This window comes from Lasioglossum baleicum, chromosome 16, assembly GCF_051020765.1.
Source record: "Lasioglossum baleicum chromosome 16, iyLasBale1, whole genome shotgun sequence".
Classification (NCBI taxonomy): Eukaryota; Metazoa; Arthropoda; class Insecta; order Hymenoptera; family Halictidae; genus Lasioglossum; species Lasioglossum baleicum.
The window spans coordinates 10,811,260-10,836,575 of record NC_134944.1 but is presented as its reverse complement, the minus strand read 5'-3'; the positions used below and the strand labels follow the sequence as shown (position 1 = coordinate 10,836,575).

Sequence of the window (25,316 nt, the reverse complement as noted above, 5' to 3'; positions counted from 1 at the left end):
GTGATTTTGGCTGCTGGAGGTCAGAATATCGCGTTGAGTCACTCGTTTCAGAGATTCCCCATGCCCGTGACAAGGTAGACGATATACCTTATGTCCTCTCCATGTGTCACTATGTCACGTGACTAATTTGGTTATGACAGAGAGGGGGTACCTTTTTTTTAAGGGCGATGGGGAAATGCATTTTACGCACAGCCCCCTTCCAGGTATAATGACGGTTAGGGGGGTATTGTGGGATTCACCCTGTCTGAGAAAACGAGACTAGGACATACGCACTAAAACCCCATCGCCCAGGAGCCCAAGCGGCGGTACCCTTCTTTTCCCTCTCTCTAGCCGAAGATTATGGAGTTTGCTGGCCAGCTATTCGCATACTACGCAAACTCTTCTTTGGCTTCTCCTTCCACGCCTGTTCTTGGCTATTAAGAGAGGGGGTACTTACCTGTATTCCTCTCAATTCCCTGGTCTGGCGACACTGATTGGAATAAGGGGATTCGGGTCAGGCGGTGGCGATCCTGCTCGGGTGTTCGGTCATTTTCTAGATCATTGCTTCTTACACACCACGCGTCGGTTCTTGATCCCTGTTTTCAGAGCCGACAGGTAATGTCGGGCCGCGTATCGCGGGCGAACGTTACGAGGGTGGCAAACTCATTGACGTCCGAAGGACGATGGTGGCAGCCCTGGACTGTTCCACTCAGGGATTTCCTGTCCCAGTGACAAGGTACACGTCGCCTAACGACCGGTTCCCTCACTGTGAATCGCGTTTCAGAGGGCACCAGCAAGATAGCTCCGCGGTCTTCGGGCAAGAAGTTCGAAAGAGAAGTGGTTTTGGCTGCTGGAGGTCAGAATATCGCGTTGAGTCACTCGTTTCAGGGATTCCCCATGCCCGTGACAAGGTAGACGATATACCTTATCCCCTTTCGCTCCTTGGTTTCCATTTTTTTCGTCGTCGTAGTCGTCGTTGTGGTCCTCGTCGTCGTCGATGAGTCGAATCAGTTGATTATCGCTTTCGATACCATGGATCAACGATTTATACGTCAGGTAAGTTGCATGTTATAACTACGCGTGTACTCAGGATTCTGGCTATTGAGGAGGATGATGAGGTATGTAATTTTAGTATTCTTCTCGCTAGGAACGCGTTCCCATCGGGTTACTTGCTGAGATCAGTTTTCGTTCGAATTACTGGTTAGTAAAAATGACTGGTCGTTATTGTTTTATGGAAATAAACATTGCGTTCATTTGGATTTTGTGCCATTTTTCTTGTAGTATGTATCAGGACAAATTCAAGGAATTCTCTGTGAGAGTGTCTTTATAAATTCAATTAAATAATCAATTAAAGATTCCTAGATTTTTATATGTTGACTGTTTTTCTCTATAACCCCCAGATCTTTGAGAAATCTTGTTTCAGAAGAAATCTGTTCTGCCATGGGCAATTGGTGCTCCGAGAGTCAATGACACCATGCATGTTTGTAGTCGAAAAAAATTGACAAAGTTGACAATTTCTCTTTTTCCTTGAAATAAAATTTCTCAAAAACTGAGGGTGAAAGAAGACGAGTGACCTTAGTTTCCTTTTTTGTATTCAACACCTCTAATACTATAAGAATCGTCTATTGGTGAAATGTAAAAAATTATTTTAAATTTGTTGAACAATATATCTTTTTAGGGGTGTACGAACTATGTAGCCTATCAACATAAATAAATGTAGAAATTCCTAAAAGATTGAGAAAGGTCAAATAAAAAAATCTGCGATCAGTCATTCTTATTAGTCCAGTGGTTCTAGTATTATTACCAGATAAATGAAGTAATGATTGAATGTATCAGTACAAAATCAATTGGGAACGTTTTCGTCGCGAGGAGGGTCGTTGCAACGATTCAACGGCGGAACGGCGACTCTGATTACCGATACATAGATGTAATACAAGCCAAAGCGAACGATAAAGGAACGATTTAGTCATTCCGGGCAATAAATGATATCGTTCCAGAACCGTCCGGTCGTACTGCCCCAAAAGGGACTGGAGACGGCCTTAATAAGTACCGCGGGGTAGAGGGCGAGTCTCTGGCGCTGGCGTGTGCGGCACAAGGCTTTCCTGCCCCGATCTCTAGGTACACAAAAAGAGTTCCGTATAGCTTCTCTATTTTTTTTCTCTTTTGTTTGGTCGTTTATCTTGCTCCGCAGAGCACGGATCCTATTTTCGAAGCGTTCCATCCTTACCCTCTACCCCGGATCGGGTGGCGGTACCGCAAAATCCGAGAAGTTGGACGTTTGACAGAGGCTAATCAAAAAAAAAAAGAGAGTCTAAACAGAAACGAAAAGGGGAAAGCTAAACGAGAAACAGTAGTCGGGGGAGAAAGAAAAGAGACAACGGTCGATTGCCAAGCGTACAAAAGATAGGGGATGGCGGGACAAAGGTGGCCTCGAGTGCAAGCGAGGGAAATAGCGCTGATCCAAGATCCCAACGACCGTCGCTGTCGTAGAGACAGCTATAACAGCGGCGGATCGGCGAGTTAACTGTCGAATATGGACGTCGTATCTTGCGCTCGTAGAACTTGGATATCTCTCTGTTCGTGGTTCAGCCTTGTGTGTTGTCTCGCCTCGGTTTAAGTTGAAGCGGGCTCGAGAACCGCAACGATTAGAGATAGCCTCACCGGGAACGAAGAGAGAGGATAGGGAATAGCTATAAAGTTGACTAAGAAGTAAAGCGTTCTCGTGTATCCGGGGCCAATCGGACGTGTTGGTTTTCAGTGCCAACAGGAGCCCCGTGACGCAACCCTGAGATAGGTGACACGGAAGCGCGCGACTCTGAAAAGGATGATGCGGGCCCTCTTCTCCTTCGGTAACCTCGGTGCTGATCAGGGTGGTCCGAGAGAGTGTCACCCGATCAATGGGGCGAACAATGTTGCCCTGCACCTGCACACCTCCAATAAGTCCCACGATATCTGGCTGGTAAGTCCTCGCCACCTTCGTGCCTCATCCGTTTCGTGTTTTTCACCCCCCACGTTTTCCGTCCTCCCTTTCTCTCACTCGCCAGAAATGTTGAAAGTGTTTGACCCGTGGTCCCCAGGCATTGTCCAATCGCTGCACCATCGCCACCAACCCCCCCAAGCTCTCTCCACCAACTCGAGTCCCGATTCTGATCGAAACAGCGACGGGTTCGTTCGTTCGTCGTGAAAGCTTATTTTGATTTCAAGCAGTTTTTTATCTTGGTTCCACCCACCCCGTCACGTTCCTCCTGGTCTCCTGTTCCCGGTGTAACAGAAATCGCTCGAGAAAGTGTCACGCGGGCCTGTGTGCGTCTCGTGGATCGAGAGTAGAATCGGCACCGCTCTGAACGCCTCTCACTTTCTCTCCCTTAGGTGTACCGTTTTCGAATCGTTTGTCAGAGCACGCGTGCAGACAGCAGTGCTTCTCTCTTTCACTCTATCTCTATCTCACTCATTCATTCTTTCTCTCTTTTTCTTTCTCTCTCTCTCTCTCTTTCCATCCCGCGAAAAGCACTTTTTGTTTCCGATCGTGACGAACTTGCCGCTGCCAGCCTCCTCACTCTCCACGCCGTTTCCCGACCTGCTCTGCTTTCATGACCGCTGTATGCTCCAGATGCGTTGAAGCTCTCCTTCTTTCTGATTAAGTTTGCGCAAGAGACACGTGCTAATGAGCCGGCAGTAGAGACAGAAGCCCATGCCCAGAGACGCCCAAAGCCCTGCATTACACACTGCCGTCTACGAGACACCGGACACTTGCTGATCTCAGCGCGAATAGTGGTTCTTTTACAGCGCGACCTCGCCGTTGTGTTTCGTTTTTTGTTCGCGACTGCGGACAAAGATTTCTGGGTTACAGTGACCGAAAGTAATATTCAGATACTCTTTTTGAGTTGTTAAGGAGGTGGAAGGATCAGTTTGCTAGATGGCACGTGAAAATAGTAGCTGTTGCTTTGGCTAAACTTCACTTTAGGCAGCCAGAAATTTTTAACTTTTTTATATGATCCTGTAGATTTTGGTTAGAGAATGCTGAAAATCCAAGTTTCAACGTTAGGAATCCACTGGTTCAAAAGTTGTAGGTGTTTAAAGTTGGGCGATTTTAAGCGTTTCGTTCAGGTAAGGGTGCCGCCACGTTGGCACTTTAAACATGCATAACTTTTCAACCAGTGGATTCGTAACATTAAAACTTGGATGTACGACATTTTCTCATCGAAATCTACAGGATTATCTAGAAATAGTAGAACTATGGGATCTAAGAAACAGCACGGACCCGAGGGTTTTTCTTAGATCAAGATTTTACTGTATACAACATACGAATACACGTGGTATGAATGCTGTTGCGAATATTATGTGTAACCTGAGGTGAGCTACACTGCGATCATACACGAACTACGCCAATTCCAAAATCTGCAAAGTGTCTGGTGACTTGTGGACACAAGTGTACATACGAAGCTAGGAAACGACATCAGTATGAATCGAAGCAGCTAGAAACACTATTAACTATTTTTTTATCAATAGACTGCGGATCTTTATGCAAAATAAAAAATGTTTGCATTGATTGCAAGAGACAGGAGCCAAATAAAAATTTCATCCTTTTTTTAATTATCTTATTAAGGTGAAACTCATACACTGGTGGCCTTAAATCTTTTTAACATTTCCTCTGTTTTAAACAGTACGTAACCATTTTTGTCATAAATGCATAAACTCCGCAGTCTATTTATCAATGTGTTGTCTTTGTCTCGGAAAAGATCAAATAATAAATTTCGATTGGCTTCGATTCATGCGACGATAAGAAGCTCCCTTTCAGCGACCAGCCCACGAAACCCCGTTGTCCTCTCGTTGCAGATGGTACAAGTTCATCGAAGGCTCAACTCGTCGTCAACCAGTCCAACTCAATGAACGCGTTCGTCAAGTCAGCGGAACACTGATCATTCGTGAGGCTCGCGTAGAGGATTCCGGCAAGTACCTGTGCATCGTAAACAACTCCGTTGGCGGTGAAAGCGTGGAAACAGTTTTGACGGTGACTGCCCCATTGGCCGCGGAGATCGAACCCAGCACCCAGACCATCGACTTCGGAAGACCTGCTACCTTCACCTGTAACGTTCGCGGAAACCCCATCAAGACTATCTCGTGGCTGAAGGACGGCAAACCCCTTGGTTTGGAAGACCATGTGCTCAGGATCGAAAGCGTCAAGAAAGAGGACAAGGGAATGTACCAGTGCTTCGTTAGGAATGACCAGGAAAGCGCCCAGGCAACTGCTGAACTCAAACTTGGTGGAAGATGTAAGTACATGCCCGAAAAGTATTGAAATATCAATTTGACCACAAGAGCAAATCTTTTTAAAAAATTATGATATTACTAGGCTATTGAACCTTGTGATAATTGTTCTAGATTAGTCCGGATTGGAATATCTATTCAATAGATAGTTTCAATTTCTTTAAGAATTGGTGTTACAAACTCAATTCTTATTGAATTTGATATAGATTAATGAAAATAGATTCTATGAACTTTAATAAAGATTGGAACATCTATTCAATGGATAGTTTCAACTTCTTTAAGGATTGGTGTTACAAACTCAATACTTGTTGAATTTGATATAAATTAATGAAAATAGATTCTATGGACTTTAATAAAGATTGGGACATCTATTCAATGGATAGTTTCAATTTCTTTAAGAATTAGTGTTACAAACTCAATGCTTATTGAATTTGATATAAATTTTATAGATTATTTTATAGATTCTATGAACTTTAATAAAGATTGGAACATCTATTCAATGGATAGTTTCAACTTCTTTAAGGATTGGTGTTACAAACTCAATACTTGTTGAATTTGATATAAATTAATGAAAATAGATTCTATGGACTTTAATAAAGATTGGGACATCTATTCAATGGATAGTTTCAATTTCTTTAAGAATTAGTGTTACAAACTCAATCCTTATTGAATTTGATATAAATTTTATAGATTATTTTATAGATTCTATGAACTTTAATAAAGATTGGAACATCTATTCAATGGATAGTTTCAACTTCTTTAAGGATTGGTGTTACAAACTCAATACTTGTTGAATTTGATATAAATTAATGAAAATAGATTCTATGAACTTTAATAAAGATTGGGACATCTATTCAATGGATAGTTTCAATTTCTTTAAGAATTAGTGTCACAAACTCAATCCTTATTGAATTTGATATAAATTAATGAAAATAGATTCTACGAACTTTAATAAAGGACATCTATTCAATGGATAGTTTCAAATTCTTTAAGAATTAGTATTACAAACTCAATCCTTATTGAATTTGATATAAATTAATGAAAATAGATTCTATGGACTTTAACAAAGTAAAGTAAATTTTTAAAGTAAAATTCTTCATATACTTTATGCCCATAAAATTCTGTAACCTTGAATGACCTTGAGTAACTACAGTCACTATATTCCTAACGAAAAGGACTATCATCGTAGGCGTTTCAGAAGGGGTGGTCCCGTTTAAAAAATGAGGACGACATTGAGACGTCTAAAAACAAATATTTTTATATTTTTATTTTGAAGACACTTGAGGTGCAAATGTTAGATGAATACAAGAGTGAGTTCATAGGCCCAAAATTGGCTAACCCAGGATCTAGCAGAATGTCCCATAAAATGATTTCAGTACCAGGTCCAAACTTGTTCATTTGCTACCATTGTTGCTTATTTCCATGGCTCTAGAAGATGATACTAATCCAGAGCGACTCTTTTCACGTCCACAGTCGAACCCCCGCAGATCCGTCACGCCTTCCGCGAAGAAACCCTGCAGCCCGGACCCAGCATGTTCTTGAAGTGTGTAGCCAGCGGAAACCCAACACCTGAAATCACCTGGGAACTTGACGGCAAACGATTGTCCAACACAGAGAGGCTCCAAGTCGGCCAGTACGTTACAGTAAACGGCGACGTGGTTTCTCATTTGAACATCTCCAGCATTCACACCAACGACGGAGGACTCTACAAGTGTATCGCTGCGTCGAAGGTGACCGTTGTCATTCTTTCGTCTCTTTCTCCTTTTCTTGGTCTCTTGTTGGTAGAGAAAGGTAACAACGTACCCGTGGATCTCGTGATTACAGGTTGGATCCGCGGAACACTCGGCCCGATTGAACGTCTACGGTCTTCCCTTCATCCGCCACATGGACAAAAAGGCTATCGTCGCTGGTGAGACTCTTCGCGTGACCTGCCCAGTCGCCGGATATCCGATCGAAAGCATCGTATGGGAACGGGACACGAGAGTTCTACCGATCAACAGGAAACAGAAGGTCTTCCCCAATGGCACGCTGATCATCGAGAACGTCGAGAGAATGAGCGATCAGGCTACCTACACCTGTGTCGCACGCAACGCCCAAGGTTACAGCGCAAGAGGAACACTCGAAGTACAAGTCATGGGTAAGTTCCATACTTCTTTTGCTCACTATCTCTAGATATCAATGTCGATCGCGCGGAATTGTTAATCGTAAATCGCGCGTGAAAAAATTTTCTTGTCCCCTTTTACTGAAAAATTTTTCGGCCAATGATTACGTCCAATTGATCAGTTCTTCGTGTCGATGCCAGGCAGTCCATTGAAAATGAAATGTGGTGTCATTTGAAATTAGGCGTGTTTAAGTAACACCAGTTTTTCAACTTAATTGTTCAAAATGCGTAATTGTTTATTGTCATAGAAATTATTTTTCACATTGAATATGTGGTTTCAATATTATATTAAACTTGACATGATAAATAATAGTTTGGATTACACACAGTTTTGAATTTATTACTATTTCATTATCCTTTGGAATAAAAATTTAGTGATAAACAATTTTTAGTTTTGTCAGCCACTTTACATCAAATACCAGCAAAAGTATTTGAGAAATATTCGAACAAAATTATTAAGAAATAGGCAAAATGAATTTCTTTGTACTTTGGTATATTAAGTCTTCTACGTTAAAATTAAATATAAGTAGTAGTTTCCGGAGACAAAAATACATAAATACAGCTTGTTTTCTTAGAATTTGGAAAGAAGTTAAAGTTAGAAGTTAGAATTTAGAATTTAGAAAAAAACAGCAAAGTCATGACTTGAACACCCCCTAATATCGTCCCCACTACATTACACTTCATTTTGAACTAAATCTCTCGCATCGACAGCAAAAACCGATCAATTTGACGTGAAACGACCCAATAAATATTTTTTAAAATCGGTATTAATTATACTACGCGAGGTTAAACTTCACCTTAGGGAAAATGCCGAAAATCCAAGTTTCAATGTTAGGAATTCACTGGTTCAAACGTTATGGGTGTTTGAGCGATTCTAAGGGTTTCTTGCAAGCAAGGGCGCTGCCATCTTGGTATGTACGTAACGACTCCACCCATTGGCGGCGCCCTTACCTGCAAGAAACGCTTAGATTTGCTCAGCTTTAAACACCCATAACTTGTGAGTCGGTGAATTCCTAACATTAAATTTTAGACTTCCGGCATTTCTTCATTAAAATCTACAAGATTATATAAAAGCAGTTAAAAAATGTTGGCCTCCTAAAGTGAAGTGTAGCCTTATCAGATATCGATTGAACGTATTTTCGATTGGCAAAAGGATTTATAACACCCTGACCACAGATGTGTAATTGGAACGAACGCGTATCGTCAACGGGATCCTGCGTAAACTGTTCTTTACAGGTATTCAGCCGTTAGATCCGCCGAATATGTATCACGATATGTCGCATTCAATGTTCTATTGCAGCTGTAACGATTCTTCCAGCGAGACCTGGCCCATGTCGACTGTGTCGATCGGGCCAGTCACGTCACGTCCTGTCGAATATCACGGTCGAACCGAGAGCCGCGTGAAAATCGTGTGTACGACGAACGAACCGCGCGTGAATTCGCGAGCCGAGAATCCGCGAATGCAAAAACGGACACGGACACGGACGCGGACACGCACACGGACGACGACCCGGTTGCAGATTGTACGAACACTAGCTCACGTGGCGCGAGAACGCCTCGGAAAGAGGCTCGAGAGCGCTCTCGTTGGAATGTTGGAAGTTGGTATGGCGGTGACCGACGATCGACCGTAAGAAATCTGGTGCATTCTTGTCAGAATTGTTCTCTCTTCGCGCGTCCACCATTCGTAGTTACCGTTGCTCCACAGAGTTACCGTGTCTCTGTATAGAATACATATCGTCAGCCAATGAGTCGGCTGCAGAACTTCCAAGTTTTCCCTTCTTGGAACGTCTTTTCTCGTGAATGCAGAGTTTTCTCCCCCATACTGGCGCGTTTTAGTGAGATACGGTATTATCTCCGTAACTGTCGCGAAGATCTCTACCGTAACTGTTAAAGTTTTATCCTCGCTACTAGGGGAATTCCCCTTCTAAACAGTCAGGAGTATCGGCGAGATTCACACTGATGCAAATGCAGAAAAAGATAACTTCTTTAATTTCTGATTATTTTAATGACATTTTTACATAGTATTCGTCTCGTTTTTCTAATTAAAATGACACCAAACACGATGTAATTACGATTATAAAGAATATAACACCTCTACTATAACTGTAGCTCTGACGACACGACAGTTACGGAGATACTGCTGCATTTAGCGTTGTGTGTTTCTATCGGAAAGATTAAAAGAGTTCAGGAGTATCGACATATCAGTCCCAACTTTTTATTTTGCATAAAGATACACAGTTTAATCGTATAAGCACAGGTTCAAAATTGTTTTGTTAAAAAACTATAGGAAAAATGTAAAATAACAGCAGATTGGTCTACTAACTTCTAAGAACAAACAGTCAGTACGTTAATTTAAAAATTGTATTACTAAATTACTACAACGTGAATGGTTGAGACTTTAAAATAGCATCTAATCTGGCACACTGTTTTGCGAAAAAGTAAACTCGAGAATATTCTAAAAGGACTAAAATTTTGGATTTTGAAGCTGTGAAGTATCATCAATTGATGTAAACAAAATTTGTTCGAAATATGAAACTTAAAAAATTCAAAGTCGGACACTGAAAACGAATTTCCATCTTGCTATGCACTAGCTAGTTTTTAGCCAATAAGAGTGCAGAATACGTCACTGCTACTGCTCCCTAGCATCTCGAGTGTCACCGTAGCTACGCGACATTACGGAGGAAAGAAGCTGTATTCCTAAAAAATGAAAACCGCTGATCACAGCTAGATAAGGTGTCGGCAGTGATCGAATCCGAAATTGGGCGGCCGGTTAATCCGGTGATAGACGCAGCCGACTCATCGACGTCTACTCGATCAACACGACGTTACGACACGAACACGCTCACGAACATATATCAACATATACGCTCGCGACCTATCATCATACGTCCATACATCGATCCTCCACCCTCAGTGCCGCCCACGATACAGCAGTTCTCGTTCACGAAGCTACCCATGAACGCCGGGGAGTTCGAAAACCTGCAGTGTATCGTACCGACCGGTGACCTGCCTTTGAACATACGCTGGAGCTATCCCGGAGAAGAGATGGGCGGTTCCTCCGGCGTACTTGCGAAGAAGGTCGCGGATCGCGTTAGCATGCTCATGATTTCTGTCATCACCGCGAGACACGCGGGGGAGTACGTTTGCACCGCTGAAAACGCGGCTGGAACGGCGTCTCACTCGACCACGCTCACCGTCAATGGTTCGGGCCAATGATCCGTTCCTAGAGGATAATACAATTTCTCATTTTATTCTTTCATTATTTTCAAATTTTTTATTTCACTACGTTCTCTTTCGTTTCGTTACTGCACAAATCCCGGCAAAGCGCACCGTAGCGAACCTCATTACATACAGCCACACACACATACACACATTCTCCTGGCCCGAGATGTCCCGCCAATCGAGAAACCCTGAATTGTCTCTGTCACACGTCCACCCAGTGTCGCCAGACCAGGGGAATTGAGGGGAATACGGTTACCCTCTCTCTGCCATTGCCAGATTAACCACGTGACTGCCAAAGATGCTCGCAGCTGGGGATAGTCATAGAAGGGGTAAGCTAGAATGAGAGACCAATCTTAATCTGGCGGCGCTGGTGGGGATGCTCGCCGCCGGGAATGGGGGAAGGCGTCGTAGAAGGGGTAAAGTGGGAGACAAGTTGTAACTGGCGGCGCTGGTGGGGATGCTCGCCGCCGGGGAATGGGGGAAGGCGTCGTAGAAAGGGTAAAGTGGGAGACAAGTTGTAACTGGCGGCGCTGGTGGGGATGCTCGCCGCCGGGAATGGGGGAAGGCGTCGCAGAAGGGGTAAAGTGGGAGACAAGTTGTAACTGGCGGCGCTGGTGGGGATGCTCGCCGCCGGGAATGGGGGAAGGCGTCGCAGAAGGGGTAAAGTGGGAGACAAGTTGTAACTGGCGGCGCTGGTGGGGATGCTCGCCGCCGGAAAATGGGGGAAGGCGTCGTAGAAGGGGTTATGGGAGACAAGAGATAAGTCTTAATCTGGCGACACTGGTCCACCGTCGCACACAACCCGCAGTACCGACCGGACCGAAACGTTCACGCGATCTCGCTAGATCTCTGTCGCGAAAAATGTCCTGAGATGCGTTGTTGTACAGTCGGGCCGCAGCTCCTACCGATCGCATTCAATGCCGAGGTGGCCAACTCGGGAGACTCCGTATCCGTGTCGTGCTCGATCTTGAAGGGTGACATGCCCATGGACATAGAGTGGGCGTTCAACGGCGTGCCGATCGACAAGTCGAAAGACACTAGTATTACGATGACCAGAATAAGCAAACACCTGAGCACCCTTAGCATCGACGGCGTCTCGGCAAGACACGCCGGAGAGTACGCCTGCTCCGCATCGAATCTTGCCGGTTCCGTCAGTCGGTCAGCAACCTTAACGGTGAACGGTACGACTTCTCCCCACCACCAGATGCCTGTTATTAGTCCTTCTTCACCCGTGCTAGCTTTTTATATCACCTAACACGTTCCACTATCGATATCAACAGCTCCCCTATCCTTGCCCCAATGGTGTCCAATGGTGTCTCTTCTCCTTGCTGCGTGGTAGTCATTTCTTCGCCGCCATACCAACCTCGTCGTTCTCCACTCGCGGAAGTATGTACTGTGCAGGTGGTCACGTACTTGGAGTTTTAAATAATGGTCAGCATATATAATGCAAATTTGATTTTATATATTTGGAGTTGAAATACGGAAATATTATCGCAACCATGTTTTAGATCATTTCCTTTGTTATATACAAATTATAAAATAGTATGTAGGACAGCAATGGTTGTGACTATGCTTCAGTATTTTACCTTCGAAAAATACGGAAGGACATTTGCATTATTTATGAGAGGGGTGACGAACTGGCGGTTCGCGAGCCAGTTGTGATGTATCAGGCTCATCACTCTGGTACACGAGTTAGGTCGGAAGTGGGAGAGCTGCTCCATAGTGGGAGTACCGTCGCTTTGGTAGTGGGGGTTGTCTGGTTCCCGGCGGAGAGGTTCGTCACCCCTTATTTATGGGATGACCGAATATTTGAACAAAATGAAGGAGGTAAAATTTATCTGTTTTTTATTAGCAACACAATAGCGTATATTGTTTCGCTGAGAGGTCACAGGTGGCCTTTAATTTTTAAGATGAAATATACATTTTTTTATATTGTTTGGAAGTATTTACTCAATAATTTGCGATAAAATGTTGTGTTGCCTATTAAAACAGTAAATATATTTCTCTTTCATCTCCGTCAAATATGTACTATTTATAAAAAAAACTCTGGTTCGTACCTGCGTGTTCACCCTGTAGAATTGTACAGGACGCCCCATGCAGCTGGGACAAGGTTATCTTTAGAAAAGTTATAGATAGAAAAAGAGTAGTAAAATTAAGTGGAGTCGTTTGAGATTAAGTGCCCCTCGAAAATAAGTTGATGCATAAAAATGCACTATGTAACTTGTATTTTTGTTTTAAATAATGCAACCTTATTTAAGAATGCAATTGCTGATAAATATTTTCAGTGTTTACGAAAATGTATCAAGGAACTTGTAAGATAGACTTATACAGAATGTTGCAAATGACTCTTTTTAAATAACAGTTAACAATGAGTATATTTAGATTCTATCCAGCACTCAGCAAAGTTTATAAAATTTTTGTTAGTCGTCTATCTGGAAGAAAGTAACAAAATCTTAAGAAAATGTACTCGAAATTTATATTTTTCATTTTTTAAAATTTTTCATATAGGGGAAGTAATTTGGGAAAGTAAAATAAAAATGGATTAACTTATTTACAGAGGGAACTCTACCTTAAATTATCCAACTTATTTTTACAACACTGGTCAACATAAATTTTACCACGAAAAACATTTTAAAAAAGTCATATTATTTCCAATTTTTTGGGAATATAATTTTAAAAAAAAGTCACACAAATCTTCAATTCTAAAAATTCTTTTTGTTTAAACCGCACACGAATATTTTCTCGTATAACAACTCTGTCGATTCTCCCAAATAGAACAATATATTTTTTGTAATATTATAAACACTTGGACATGATTAAACAATATTTAAAAAGAGCAAGACGCCTTTATTGCGCCAATTTTCTCGAGCAAGGGTCTCAGCCAAAATCTAATATGCATCACGCGATGAAGCGCACCTTCTTCCTGCGGAAACTGTCAATAAACATTACAACACACATTTCATTTTCGATTGATCGAATAAAATATTTCCGCAAGAGACAATTAGGGTATCAACGGTGCCTTGACGCAGTGAGCCTCATCGCCAACGAGCTTTCTCAAACTTATGGTTACACTATATTGAAGTATTCAGCGTCAGATTTTTCAGCGAGTCCTAAAACAAATATGTATGTACATAATACTAGATACAGAATTTTAATCCTAACGGAATAAAAGTTATTCAGTACTTTTATGAAAAAATTTTCCAAACTATTTTTATGTAGCATTACATATACAATATTGAGCTCAGAAATTCGCAATAATTCAGAAAATGAGTTTCCAATGATAGTTTCGAATTTGAACAGTTCGACTAAGTTGAAACAGAAAAATTCTTAAAGTTGAAAATTTGACTTTTTTCAAAAATTCAATTCCTGAAAAACTGAAGACAATGAAGAAATCATCAGGTTCATAATCACCACATAAAGATGATGATGTCTAGTGACTCTTCTAAGTCCAATGGTTCTAAAAATTTAATTTCATCGACCAGTGTAATCTTTTTCCATCTATAACCGTTGCAAAGATATATAATACAGGGTGTTCGCGATAAATTGGACCAGCTTTCCTCGTAAACAGTATGAATTTAAAAAAATGGAAGAGGATGAAATTACAGTATATCTATGTCAAGTTTAAATGGAATGCTATATGTTTCTTAATGTCATGAAAGTTCATAGTGAGTTCATCCTCTTCCATTTTTCGAGATAAAAGAACGCTGGTCCAGCCTCGAATCCCCTGTGCATTGTCAACCGCGTCAGTGTCGCCAGATGAAGGGCGGGAGCACGAACTGAGGGGAAAAGGATACCCCTCCCTGCCAGTACCGGACACGTCAGTGACGAAACGCGTCACGTGACCAGGCCCGTAGAAGGGGAAGATAGAGTGGGTCCAGGGTTAGCATATTCTAGTTTCGCCAGGCCCCTTACCCGTTCGCCCCTCGCCCAGCTGCGCAGCGAAGTCCGCCATTGCTTCCCCCACTTTTCCCACTAACGCTGACGCGTACCACTTGGTGCAAGCTAAGTTGACTTTAGTGGGAAGAGTGGGGGAAGCAGAAGCGGGCTTCGCTGCGCAGCTGAGCGAGGGTGGAAGGGTAAGGTGCCTGGCGAGACTGGAATATGGTAACCCTGGTGTGGACACAGAGCTTGATCTGGCGACGCTGAGTCGCGTGGGGCGTCTGTCAATATAATCGGTATCTCGAAAGGTCGTACGTGAATCGACACTCGCTCCCTCCTCCGTTTCGACTCTTCTAGTCGTTGGTTCCAGTCGCCCCGCAAATACTACCCTTCACGTTCGGCGACGAGCCGGCCAGCTGGGGCGAGCTGGTCTCCGTGACTTGCTCCGTGGCGAAGGGTGATCAACCTCTCGAGATATCGTGGGCTTTTAACGGGACTCCGATCGACAGCCACCATGGATCCGACGTTGTCGTCGCGAGCACGAACAAGAAAAACAGCGTTCTGACTATCGAGTCGGTCGCGGCTAGACACGCCGGCGACTATACGTGCTCCGCGTCGAATCGTGCCGGCGCCACATCGCACTCGGCTCAGCTGACCGTGAACGGTACACATGGCGTAGATCATTCTGTCTCCTTGACTGTCACTCTCGTTTCTTCCTTGTATGACAGAGTTTTTTCTCACTCTCTCTCTCTCACACACACTCACTTTCTTTCTCTCACTCACACACATACCATCTTCCATACAACGCATCCGATTCCCAGCGATCGTCACCTCCTTCCACAGTCGGTTCTCGATCTCCCGTCGACTTTTCCACAGAGAGGATCGAGACTATCTCGTACGATCGACGCTCGGATCTGTGAGTTCGCGGCTGCGATCCTGAGGGTCTCGTCAACGCTCTAACGACCCCCAACTAATCACCAACCACATCTTCCATTCATTGTAGCACTGTGCCACAATATACCCTTGGATGGCGGACGTTTTTGACTAGTTATGGCAGCCATAGTTTCATTCAAATTCTTAATATATCAATTTGTTTTGAACCCATTTCATTGAGAGCTTTATTGAGAGTTTTATTTAGATATAAGACAACGATGCTTTTTTGCCCACTCAAGAACGAAGGTCAAGCCGAATGGGCACTCTCATCTGCAATATGTCGAAAGACGTCCCTGAGCCATCATCTTATATCGAAAGAGAACTGTACTCAAAAGAGACTAGAGATTAGGTGGATCGTTTGTAACTCTCAGTCAACATGGACTCAGTACCCGCCATCCGAGGGTTGATCCTTCAGGGACGATGTTTATACTTGGTTTAATTTAGGCACCCAGAAGTTTTTACCTTTTGTTATCTAATCCTGTGGATTTTAACGAGAGGGCGTCAAAAATCCAAGTTTCAATGTTAGGAATCCACTGGTTCAGAAGTTGTGCGTGTTTAAAGTTCTGCGATTTTCAGCGTCTCCGACTATGTAAGTGCGCTGCCATATTGTACTAGTCGCGCGTCATCTATAGACCGGATCCGCTAGATGGCACCACAAGTACATGGTGATGTCGATAATGTGGAGATATTATTCGGTTTCCTGTCATCGAGCAGCGATTAAAATATACAGAATCATATATGGGATCTCGAAGTAAAAACTGTGAAAATCCTTGGACTTCAAACATGTATAACTTCTTAACCAGTGGATTCCTAACATTGAAACTTGGATTTCCGAAATTTCCTCGGCAAAATCTAGAGGATTACATGAAATAGTTACAAATTTCTGGGTCCCTAAAGTGAAGGCCACCTCTTAATCCCCTGGTATTAGACTCGCTAAGCCCTTTGTGAGACTTTCCAAGTTTTCGTACGGAGTCGCGAGCATTTGATGAGAAGTATGTTTGATAGCGATGGGTCGTTATAGCGTTAAGCTCGCGTCGTCGCATCTTTCTCGGGTTAGCACGATAGTTTCTCACCGTTTGGTCCATGCTGGCGTGCCGGTCACGCAGTCGCGCCACAGATCCTCCAGTTCTCTTTCGGCGACGATCCCCTGAACTCCGGCGAGATGCTGTCGGTCTCTTGCACGATCGTCAAGGGCGACTTCCCGGTGAACTTGACATGGACGTTCGACGACACCCCGATAGACTCGAGCAGGCCGGACGTAAATATCATAACTAATAAGAGGGTCAGCTTCTTGAGCATCGACAGTGTGGCGGCGAGGCACGCCGGAAGATACAAGTGCACCGCGTCGAATGCCGCTGGATCTAACAGTCACATCGCCGTGCTCTCGGTCAACGGTACACCCAAAATCCCCTCTCGTACACGAGTTGATTGTCTTTGCGGTTGTGCCAGGCCATTAAAAAACGCGTCGACGATCAGGGGAAAAAGAAAGAATCGCGGGATACATCGGTCGGAGGAAAGTGGGATGAGGGCTTTCAGCGAATGAGGGATGCGTCGTCCGCAAAGCGTATACCGGGTGTCCCAAGAACATCGTTTCTCCTTGAGAGAGATGATTCCTGAGGTGATTTGAAGCAACTTTTCCCTTTGCGGAAATCTTCTGCGTGGCTTTGTTGAGGAGTTATTAACGAAAAACACGAACCAATAAGGGCGTGGTCACGGATCGCTCCGCCCCAGCCGCGCTCTGATTGGACCCGTGTGGTTTTTCGTTAATAACTCCTTAACCGAGCCTCGGAGAACATTTCCGCAAAGGAAAAAGTTACTTCAAATGACTTCAGGAATCATCCATTGCAACGGGGTACAATATTCTTGGGACACCCTGTAGAAACGCAGTAACGATTCACGGACCAGCATTTCCTGAAGCGGAGTTGCTTCACACGCTTCGCTAAATATTCGCTCACCCCCCTACCCCCTACCCCCCTATCCCCCCAGCAAACCGAAGTGGATCGATCGGCGCGTTTTTCAATCGCTTTCTCTACTCTCAGTATCATCCCTTCTCGTAAACTTCTTGTTTTCCGCAGTAATCTTCATAGTGTATAATCTCTGTATGGAAAGGCTACTGCCGTCGTCGTGCCGATGATCGAACACGCTTAAACGTATGTCGATCCTCGTGTGCTACCGTTCGGTAAGGTAAGATTATCGTCAGAGACGACGGCAGGTAAGGGACACGGTCCATCCCGCGGATGCAGCGAGACGATGGTCCATGTTTTCTTTTGGTTCACGTTATTTCATATCGCTTTTTTTATACACCACTTTTCTGTTTCTACATCCTATCGTATCCCTGACATCCCCGAGTTACTCTTCGATCTTCTATCCACGGTCAGGCTCGAGCTACCCTACCCACACTCCGTTATCCGCCAGCTCCAGCGCGTCGTTCGTGGTTCGTGGTTCGTCGTGCGCGCGTCGAGCGTCCAGCGCGCTGCATTGTGGCGCGAAAGGCCGTTTCAGCGCTCAAAAAAGACATTTTAATAAATACAGCCTTCTTATTTTCGCGAAGCAATGTCAAATAGCTGGATCTGGTACTGAGAACAAGAAAGCGTCCGAACGTTTGCAATACTTAACACTAAACTTACCATTCAAAGTGAATGATACATTATGTCGCTTTATAAGAATGACACGATTTAATTTGTTTAGACCTTGTGCGATTTTTATTGTAATGCATGCTTGGGGTAAAGAAGCATGTTTCATCATCTCCAGTGCAAGCATGTTTATCATTTCAATGATTTCAAAGTGGAAAATCTGAAACCAGTCATTTGATCGACGGTGGTAGGTTTAGTGTTAAATCTCATTTTAGCTTAATACAAAATTAATGTGTATACACTGATGATAGTAATCGAAATCATTCTTGACCCAAATGAAAAAGGTAGGATTAAATTGTTCAACTAGGATAACGAATATCTTTGACATTTTAAGGTTATGTTAAATAAACGTACTTCACACTACGTACTAAATATTTAAAAATTTGTGATATATGCAAGAATTTTAAAAAATAGCTCCTACAACGAGCAAAATATTGGGTTGGCAAGGAAGTAATTTCGGTATTTTAAGGTGAAGCGAAACCGAATTTATTTATTGAAGCGATGAACTTTAATCGATAAAATATTTTCTTATATTCTTTTTGGCAGAAGATCATCGAACAAAAGGGAGAATATCATTAAAATTCATTGCTTGGATAAAAAAATTAGGCTCTACTTCACCTTAAATACCGAAATTACTTTCTTGCCAACCCAATAGATCGACTCTTGATCGCTGAAACGGTACTTCGTCCCGTTGAGCGCTGTGGACGTAGAATGGCGGCGCCGCGTCCCTCTCTGGAAGCTCCGGCGTGCGGTTCAAAGCACTTTTCAAAATTCCAGTCGGCCCACAATTGGCGCCATTCTCGTTTGGCGAAGAGGCGGCGAACGCCGGAGAGATGGCTACCGTTCAGTGCGCCGTGATCAAGGGTGATCTACCTTTGAAGATCATCTGGTCACTGAACGGTCGGCCAATCGAGGCCGGACGCGTATCCGGCGACCACGGTTACAACAATCCGGATATCATCGTGAGCAGAGGTAGCAAACGGATCAGCACCCTGACGATAGACTCGGTAGCGGCAAGACACGCGGGCGAGTATAAGTGCACCGCGACCAACGCAGCCGGATCCACCTCGCACACTTCGGTTCTGTCAGTGAACGGTACGGTTTGATTAGTCCTGAAACGATTCGGTGAGCCGAGATTGGATGGTTGGTGGCGATCAGCTGGCTATGAAAGTATTCTCTCCTTATCGCTTCGAGTACTCTTCCAACAACCGCTTTCTTTTTTTCAAGAATATCCGACACGACGAGACTCAACGTGGCGGCGATTTGAACGCCCATCACCGGAGGTTGGTCGGCCGCGCGCTGTTGCCGGGGGTATGCGACGTTATGGGGGGTAACCTGTTATTATGGGGGTAACGAGCGCGCCTCAGAGGGTGGAGGTAACGGTGAACGACATTCTTCGATCGTCCGGTTCGATTTCTTAGATCCCCCTCCCACGTTATTTAAGTCCCTGTCTGACTTTACGTACTGTTACGTCCCTGGACGTTCGTTCAACCCAGATCCGAGCGCAATGAGCGGCAGGCCATTTGCTGGTATTTTTTTCGCATGATCTCGTTTCTAGGTCCTCTTCGTAGAAATATAGGTCTCTAAGTTCAACCGTATATGTTTGAAAAAGTAGTCCAGGTAGGAGACTCTCCAGGGATCGATATTTAGGGTATGTTGGGAAACGCAGGTTGCAGTGCAGGCAGTAGTGGCCAGCCTCCACTTCTTCGTGAAAACTGGAACAGCTAAATACTTGCTGGGTTGCTTGGATAGGCCAAATTCTCATTTTTTAATTACTGAATGCTACAGACATACGAACAATGATATTCTAAATGTATAGTACTCGTTCAAACCAAAAATAGAAAATACTACATGATAATTTGGATCGAGCATAAGAAAATGCTAGTACGATTCATATTGTACAAAAATCCGCTTGAATTACTACTGAACAATCGGTTAAAAAAGTTTTTCTTCTTATTTAGACCTACATATAATTATATTATTTAACAGCTAGTTTAAATGCTTAGCTATTTACATTAGGTCCACCAAGAGGATCAACATCAATCTCAAAACGATAGGTTCAGAAACGTACACCACGAAGTGAATAACATACTGACTTGAATAGATCTAGCCACATCTCCCAAGAAACCGTCAAAAGCGTTCAAGGGAGCACCAAACATGTAAAACAGGAAGAATGTTTGTTCCTCCTACCCCAAGCGTCTAGAGTCTAGGGTATGATCAGGTTGCATCAGCACCTTCTTTTCCCTCCTTTCCCTTCATCAGAAATTAGATTCCTCAGGTGACCCCAACATATAGGCCTCGGTCAGCTCCACTCAGGATTTAATTAGAATTCCAGACGTAACAGTACATTATTTCCATTGAACATTGTACCGGCGTAAGCATATAGTTAGCACAATCCATAGCGTTGTTGTAACGTCGACAGTACCGCCGCGCATAGCCCCGTTCGAAATGGCCGACGAGGCTGTGAACTGGGGCGACTCCGTCTCGGCAGTCTGCACCATAGTCAGCGGGGATTCCCCGCTCGAGATCAGCTGGGCGTTAAACGCAAACCCCATCGACCAGAGTCATCGGATATCCGTGACTACCACCAAAAGGAACAGCCTGCTGTCCATTGACTCCGCGAGTCCGAATCACGCGGGCACGTATACTTGCGTTGCATCAAACGCAGCCGGCGCAACCAGCTATTCGGCGGAGTTGACAGTGAACGGTACCTAGAGTATAGATCCTTCGAGTGTTAACAGATACCACATATTGTCCCGTACTTTCACTCCTTTCAGCTACATACAATCCCATTCTCTCTCTTTCCACGAAAGGTGTCGGATAAACTGATCATCGGGTTTCTTATCTCATCTCATTCGCGATCGATCTTCTCAGTCGCGCCGCAGATAGCCCCGTTCGTGATCGCTGAGGAACCGGCGAACTGGGGCGACTCGATTTCCGTGGTCTGCGCCATTATCAAAGGCGATCTTCCGATCGAGATCTCCTGGGCGTTGAACGGCGAGCCGATCGAGCGCAAACGCTGGGACATTAACATCCTGGCGACCACGAAAAAGAACAGCATCCTCAGCATCGAGTCCGTCGCCGCGAGACACGCGGGAGAGTACACTTGCTCGGCGTCCAACAAGGCTGGAGCGACCAGTCACTCGGCCACTCTGGTCGTGAACGGTACTTCTATCTCTCTATCTTGATAGAGACGTCCTCTGACATTTCCCTGTTCGCACATTCCTTCTCTATCGCCACAGTCTCTCCCATACCGTCGGTAGTTGAAGCTTGGGGTCGTAGGGTTCTTCTGGCTCTCGTGGTTCTTGGTTCGACTGTAGCCTGGCTCCAGTATGTCGCAATCGTCACTGGTCGCAAGGACTAGTCGATAACGAAAGGATTGTTTGTCCGTTGCCTAGTTGCTCCCGAGATAGCTCAGTTTGAGGTGAGCGAGGAGCCGGCGAACTGGGGCGACTCGATTTCAGTGGTCTGCGCCATTCTGAAGGGCGATCTGCCGATCGAGATCGCGTGGGCGTTGAACGGCGAGCCGATCGAGCGCAAACGGTTGGACATTAACATCGTGGCGACCACGAAAAAGAACAGCATCCTCAGCATCGAGTCCGTCGCCGCGAGACACGCGGGAGTATACACGTGCTCGGCGTCCAACAAGGCTGGGGCGACCAGTCACTCGGCTACTCTGGCCGTGAACGGTACTTCTGTCTTGATAGAGACGTCCTCTGACATATCCCTGTTCGCACATCCCTTGTCTGCCACAGTCTTTCCCATACCGTCGGTAGTTCAAGCTTGGTCTCGTAGGGTTCTTCTAGCTCCGGTGGTCTTAGGTTCAGCTGTAGCCTGACTAGTGGATAACGAAAGGATTGTTTTTGTACGTTGCCTAGTTGCCCCCGAGATAGCTCCCTTTGAGGTCAGTGAGGAGCCGGCGAACTGGGGCGACTCGGTTTCCGTGATGTGCGCCATTATCAAGGGCGATCTGCCGATCGACATCGCGTGGGCGTTGAACGGCGAGCCGATCGAGCGCAAACGCTTGGACATTAACATCCTGGCGACCACGAAAAAGAACAGCATCCTCAGCATCGAATCAGTCGCCGCGAGACACGCGGGCTTGTACACGTGCTCGGCGTCCAACAAGGCTGGGGCGACCAGTCACTCGGCCACTCTGGCCGTGAACGGTACTTCTGTCTGTTTTGATAGAGACGTCCTCTGACATTTCCTTGCTTGCACATCCCTTGTCTATCGTCACAGTCTTTCCCATACCGTCGGTGGTTGAAGCTTGGTCTCGTAGGGTTCTTCTAGCTCCGATGGTTCTTGGTTCGGCTGTAGCCTGATTAGTCGATAACGTTAAGGATTGTTTATTCGTTGCCTAGTGGCCCCCGAGATAGCTCCATTCGTGATCAGCGAGAAACCAGCGAACTGGGGGGACACGGTCACCGCAACCTGCACCATGTTGAAGGGCGACTCACCGATTCAGATCGAATGGGCTCTGAACGGCGAACCGATCATCCACAATTATCCCGGTATATCGATCGTGACTAGCAGGCGCGTCAGTCTGCTGACTATCGACGCGGTGACAGCGAGTCATGCCGGCGAGTACACCTGTATGGCGAGCAACCAGGCCGGTGGAACGAGTTTCACAGCGACGTTGGCCGTGAATGGTACACTACAACACGTGTTCCCTTGCCCGAGCGGTTTGCTTTGTGCTCTCGATGCATGCGCGACACTCGTCCGGACAGCTTTCCATCACAATCCCGTTCTTCGTCATCCTCCCTGACCCCCACGTCTCGTCGAGGAGCAAACAAACAAGTTCGACCAAGGTGTCTTTCGTCATTGACACGCTGTCAGTGTTCCTCGATCCTAGCTTCCGAAGGTGAACGTGTTCGCTCTGTTCTACTTGATCCCTAGTTGCACCGGAGATCTCGCCGTTCGTGATCGGAGAGGGACCGGCGAATTGGGGGGACACCGTGACGGCGACGTGCACGGTATTGAAAGGGGACTACCCGATCGAAATCGAGTGGGCCCTGAACGGCGAACCGATTTCTCGCGATCAGTTCGACATTTCGATCGTAAAGACCAGCAAGCGTGTCAGCGTGCTGACGATCGACGGCGTGACGGCGACGCACGCGGGGGAGTACACGTGCTCCGTGAGCAACGCAGCCGGTGGGACCAGTTATTCGGCATCTCTCGCCGTCAACGGTACAGACACCTTCCCCTTAGTCTCTCGATCCCCTTAGAGCCTTCGATAGTGTTTCTTTCTCTGTCATGCATGCGCGCAACAACTTGTCACTCCCCATCCCACGACAATCCATCGAGCAATCGAAGAGGACAGGCGACGTGTGTTCGCGACACCGGGACATCGTCGAATCTATTTTCAGTCAGCCAGTGCCTGAAAATAGTTGGTCGCCGGGTGGATCGACGACAGTCGCCGGATCGTTAAAGTTGAATGCGTCGATTAATCAAGCGAATTTGCGGCTGTCATGGAGTTCTAAAGCGCAGTTTCGATTGTCGTTTGTAGTTGCGCCGCATATAGGACCGTTCGCGATCAGCGACGGACCGGCTAACTCGGGAGACATGGTCTCGGCTACCTGTTCTATTATGAAAGGCGACTTTCCGGTAGAGATCGTGTGGAAGTTTAACAGTAGAACGATAGGCTTCAACGATCCGGACGTGACGATCACGAGGATCAATAAACATATGAGCGCACTGAGCATCGAGTCCGTGGCAGCGAGACACGCGGGCGAGTATACGTGCGTCGCGACGAACCGAGCTGGAAACGTCAGCCACTCGACCACTCTGGCCGTCAACGGTACCTACCTATCTCAAGAAGCACGCTTGCACGTCAAACGAGTTCTGCACAAGCATCGCCTTCAAACCGAGAGAATTTATTACATCCCTGGCATTGCCGTTCCTCGCGTCGCCTCTCGACGACACTGCGCCTTTTGCTTCATTCCGAATCCTTTCCCCGATACCTCCCTCGAATGATGTACAACCCGCGAAACGACGCGTACTCTGTTCGATTATACTCGCGACTCGCTCATCACTTCAGCGAAACGCGCGCGTTCTACAGCGAGCTACATCACTCAACTGTAACACGTCGATTTTAAACAGCTATGAGACTGTTTTTAGACATGATGTCTGACACGTATTTTTATCTGCAATTATTCGCAACTGGGGAGTGAACATCGAAGCAACTTTTTGTCGCCTTCTTCTTTTATTCGAAGAAGAGGCAATTCGAAATACTTATAGAATGATCCGGGTTAAACTTAACCTTACGGGGTACATTTTCGACTTTGTTGTATACGATCCTGTAGACTTTAACGAAAAGATTCCGAAAATCCAAGTTTTAATGTTAGGACTTCACTGGTTCAAAAGTTATGGGTGTTTAAAGTTCAACGATTATCCACGGCTTTGGCTGGTAAACCTGCAAGAAACGTTTAGAATCTCTCAACTTTAAACACGCATAACTTTTGAACTAATAGATTGCATCATTAAAACTTGGATTTTTGGCATTTTCTCGTGAAAGTCTACGGGATTATATTGAATAATCCATTTTCCTTTATATTTAAAAAATTATACATTCTAGAAAAATTCTTTTTTTTACTATACATTTGTCTACGCAAGTGTTCCAAAATATCGATTTGATTAACCCTCAGACGTTTCTGAGTGTGAAAATGCATCCATTAATTTTTTTACGACTATAAAACGATTAATTTTGTAAACCGTTGTGAAACGTTCTTTTTTAAAACGTGACCCTATAAATGAAACATAGTTTGTTGTTTTAACATGTAGAACCAAAATGGGTGAGATATTATCTTCGGATCTGCATACAACTATTTCTGAGGTGCGTATCAGGGTTAAAAAAGTATATTAAAGATTGTGAATATTTTGTGTGTTCTTCATGCAAATCACAATCCACTAAAAAGATTCCATACGCTTTGAGGTTTTTTAATTTCTTCTCACAGTTTTGTTGTAAATTGCCTGTGTATTTTTGATTAAAAAGGTGACATTGACAAAGAGTGGTTTACGAGATCCTCCCGCAGGTAAAAATGAAACCATTGAGACGTGATACCTGTCGATATTATTGTTCAACCACATTGGAGGTACGTGTTCTATGGGGTACAACAAGTGGTACGACAGTTGACCGTAATGATGGAGTTCGCTTACCTGAATTGGGACGCGCACCGGACATTTATGCTCATTATGTCATTAATTTTAACGTCTCCATCCTATGTTGTGATGTAGGTAGA

The 25,316-nt window shown here is 44.9% G+C and overlaps 1 protein-coding gene across 50 annotated transcripts in view; it reads left to right on the top strand.

Moving 5' to 3' along the window:
* The window catches only part of Dscam1 (Down syndrome cell adhesion molecule 1), a 137,352-nt gene that overhangs the window by 89,777 nt on the left and 22,259 nt on the right, over positions 1-25,316 (top strand). For 11 of the 50 annotated variants that reach the window (XM_076440967.1, XM_076440972.1, XM_076440971.1 and 8 more), the window contains exons 8-11: positions 4,816-5,252; positions 6,721-6,977; positions 7,072-7,384; positions 18,853-19,170. In XM_076440967.1, coding sequence (XP_076297082.1) covers positions 4,816-5,252; positions 6,721-6,977; positions 7,072-7,384; positions 18,853-19,170 — 1,325 coding nt within the window. Of the gene's footprint in view, positions 1-585; positions 716-1,976; positions 2,098-4,815; positions 5,253-6,720; positions 6,978-7,071; positions 7,385-10,322; positions 10,611-11,517; positions 11,812-14,879; positions 15,174-16,548; positions 16,837-18,852; positions 19,171-20,497; positions 20,783-20,949; positions 21,241-21,953; positions 22,245-22,439; positions 22,728-22,974; positions 23,266-23,584; positions 23,876-25,316 lie in introns of all 50 variants that reach the window. The other 39 variants (XM_076440997.1, XM_076440993.1, XM_076441000.1 and 36 more) reach the window with 17 other exon arrangements.